This window comes from Labeo rohita, chromosome 8, assembly GCF_022985175.1.
Source record: "Labeo rohita strain BAU-BD-2019 chromosome 8, IGBB_LRoh.1.0, whole genome shotgun sequence".
Taxonomy (NCBI): Eukaryota; Metazoa; Chordata; class Actinopteri; order Cypriniformes; family Cyprinidae; genus Labeo; species Labeo rohita.
In genome coordinates, this window is record NC_066876.1 from 19,453,320 (window position 1) to 19,456,958 (window position 3,639).

A 3,639-nucleotide genomic window follows, 5' to 3' on the forward strand; every position below is an offset into this window, starting at 1 on the left:
CTGTCCACCCACGAAATATGCTTTTCTCTATTTACCTAAAATACAAAATATAACTTGAAACACAAAACCTGTGTTTTAAGGTTTGCGTTTGATATTTCGAGTAACAAAACGAGTTTTGACAAACGTTCACGCAACCGCTGTTTATTCCGGAACTATTGATCACAACTGTGATGTGTAGCGCCCCTTCGGACTTTCGTACTGGTTGCACACGGAAGTATTAATCACGTGACACGTTTCCAGCGTAAATATTTTCCCCTCACAGCGAATGATCGCCAACCTCGCTTCTTTAATTGCATTGATGAGTATCGACTTAACTTACCTCTAGTTTAAACTGCGTATATTTTGTCTAGTATCCCGTTTAGTGGAATATTTAGACTAAGCAGGACAATATGAACGTGGATCTTCAGCAAACCGGACAGACTGGAGCAGCAGCCGCATCCAGCACATCCACATCCAGCAGCAGCAACTGCGTCCCGAACAGCACCTCCACAAACGCCAGCAGCATCCCTGCAGTCGGCAGCAGTAATGGCGAGTGTCTGTTTTGACAGTTTGAACGCACGCAGAGTTGCTGTTGTCTTTTTAGCCTTTAGCTAACTTTACATACGTGCTATGGAGAGTAGCGTGTTTACAACTTTATTGTTTGTCATTCGTGTTATTCTGAAGAACTATAGTAACGTACTTTCCTCTCACAGTTCCCACTTCGGCAGCAATGGCAACCCCATCATCCGACTCCACCGTGTCAAACGGGGTGTATGTGCCCACAGGCATCGCTAATGGAGACGTGAAGCCCGTTATTTCAACCACACCGCTGGCTGATTTCCTGATGCAGCTGGAGGACTACACTCCTACAGTTAGTCCATATATGATTGCAGCACTGCATATTCTTTACTTATTGATGGTATTGTGAGTAGCACTGTTCACAAACCGTCTGTGTTTCAGATCCCAGACGCAGTCACCGGTTACTACCTCAACCGAGCTGGTTTTGAAGCATCAGATCCAAGAATGTGAGTTGGAACAATGTTCTTTCAGAAAGCTGTTATGTAGTGGTGCCAAAACATTTTTAAGGCTCTACAGATTTTCTTTGCTTCTGATGCCAAGTTAAAGTAAATTGTAACGTTTTTAACAAAAATAAGTTTGTTATTAATGTTCTATAAGGCTCTGTTCACACCAAGAACAATAAATAGAACTGTATTAGCGTCCACATCAGTGGACTACCATGTGGTATTTTGAACAGTTTTTAACTTAAAAACGAGCTTCGTTAAGTGAAATGAGAAATTTAAGTTAAAAAAAAACAAAAAACTTTTAAAATATAAAAATTAGAAATGTTGCTTTGGCAATTAACTGAAATAAAGTAAGTTCAGGTACTAAAATTACTAAATGTAAAACTGACATAAAAAATTAAAATTGGAAAACAAAGCACAAATTACTAAAACTTTTGAAATTTAAATGAAACATGAGGGAAAAAACAAACAAACAAAAAAAAAAAAAAAAATATATATATATATATATATATATATATATATATATATATATATATATATATATATATATATATAAGCTCATTTAAACATATATATATATACACACACCATAATAATATATAGGTAATATTCAAAAATATAAATACTACAGTAATCTATGAATAATATTAAAATTTATTATAAGCATGCACTGAAGTTTTCTTGTCTGTCACCTTAAAGCTAAAGTCATTTGTATTCTGATTGACTTAATATTTTTTTTGTTTTATCGGCTGGAAAAAAACTCTGAAAGTGATACCAATGATATTGTTTCTCTGTTCTTATTAATGCAGCTATAGAATTATTATTACATTATAGTTATTGTCCAGTGAACAGGCCTAAATATCACAATTATGGCTCATGAAGAGTGTTGATAAAGCATTAAGCCAATATTGACACACTGTAAACTAGCAGTCAAAAGTTTTTTTGTTTTTTTTTGTTTTTAAAGAAAGCTCTTCTGCTCACCAAGCCTGCATTTATTTGATCCAAAGCACAGCGAAAACAGCACAATTTTGAAACATTTTTACTATTTAACATAACTGCTTTCTATTTGAATGTATTTTAAAATGTAATTTTTTTTTGTGATCAAAGCTAAATTTTCAGCATCATTACTCCAGTCTTCAGTGTCACATGATCTTTCACAAGTATTATAATAATACACAATTATAATATATATTTATCATCAGCATTTATCTGAAAAAAAAACCTACTCGTCTGTTTTCAACATAAGAATAATAAAAAATGTTTTATTAGCAGCAAATCAGAATATTAGAATGATTTCTGAAGGATCATGTGACTGGAGTAATGATGCGAAAAATTCAGATTTACATCCAAAGGAATAAATTCCATTTTAAAATATATTCAAATAGAAAAGTTATTTTAAATGGTAAAAATATTTTAAAATTTTACTGTTTTTGCTGTACTTTGGATCAAATAAATACAGGCTTGATGAGCAGAAGAGACTTAATGTTCAAAAACTTTTGACTGGTAGTGAATTTTTAAAAAATATTTGGTGTCAAAATCGTCATCATTTACTCATCACGGTTAAAAAATGTTTTTGTGCCACTCATCACGAATCATCCTTAACATCATCTCTTTTTGTTGTCAGAATTCGTCTCATATCATTGGCGTCTCAGAAGTTCATCTCAGATATTGCAAATGACGCACTACAGCACTGCAAAATGAAGGGCACGGCCTCTGGAAGCTCCCGAAACAAGACCAAGGTTTGTGCTTGCAAATTATGATTTTAATTTGTACAAAAAAAAAAAAAAAAAAAGTGTTGTAAAAAATCTATTGTATTTTTATCTCACCTCCCAGGACAAGAAGTACACGCTGACAATGGAAGATCTGACACCGGCCATGGCAGAATATGGCATTAATGTAAAGAAACCTCATTACTTCATTTGAAGGGAAGTGCATCATTCAAATGGACTGCTGGAAATGTGCTGTTTGTCCCATCAGAGCTTTGAAGACATTATCCTTCAGCGTGGGAACCATCAGCCCGCAGCTTTTTTGTATTTTCTTTAAGCGTGTTTGATTAAGTTGTTTGATTACACCACACACATGTGACTTTAGATGATGTTAGTAAAAAGCCTGTATAAATAAATACATTGTAATTAAGTTCTGTAATTGCACGTCTTCTGTTACTGTAACCTATTGGGATCAATTGTAAAAATAAGTCTTAATTTAACCACTGTAAAGCTTTTACACTTGTAACGTCAGTTCATACACTGTCTGAACTTCTCATCTCTGCTTTATGGATTTAGTTTCACGCCATAAGAGGCTTGAGCTGTAACGTGTCGCAGTATTAATAGTACCTGGAGCTGCTCTCAAGTTTCCCTCTCCACAGTGTAGTACAGCTGCACTGGCCATAGACCGCTCATCACACCATCTGTCTACAGCAAACATGATATTAATAATAATATATAAGTACTAGCGTTTGCTTAGTGCTATTTGCAGTTGCAATTCATCTGTATGTGCTCACAGCCAAATTTAATATAGATGTAAAACTTGATAATAGAATGACAGGGCAGTTATATTAATATTAAAGCTATTCATTCAAATTAAAATGCGATTATTACTCTGCTCTTATTTAAGTGTTCATATTAAATGAATTCATCAA

The 3,639-nt window shown here is 34.0% G+C and overlaps 1 protein-coding gene across 1 annotated transcript; it reads left to right on the forward strand.

Moving 5' to 3' along the window:
- The first annotated feature begins 192 nt into the window (after window positions 1-192).
- Window positions 193-3,137, forward strand: taf10 (TAF10 RNA polymerase II, TATA box binding protein (TBP)-associated factor). The gene is made up of 5 exons (XM_051117136.1): window positions 193-528; window positions 693-850; window positions 940-1,004; window positions 2,626-2,740; window positions 2,835-3,137. The coding sequence occupies exons 1-5, from the start codon at window positions 390-392 to the stop codon at window positions 2,922-2,924; spliced, it is 567 nt and encodes a 188-aa protein (XP_050973093.1). The 5' UTR covers window positions 193-389; the 3' UTR covers window positions 2,925-3,137.
- Window positions 3,138-3,639: the final 502 nt, after the last annotated feature.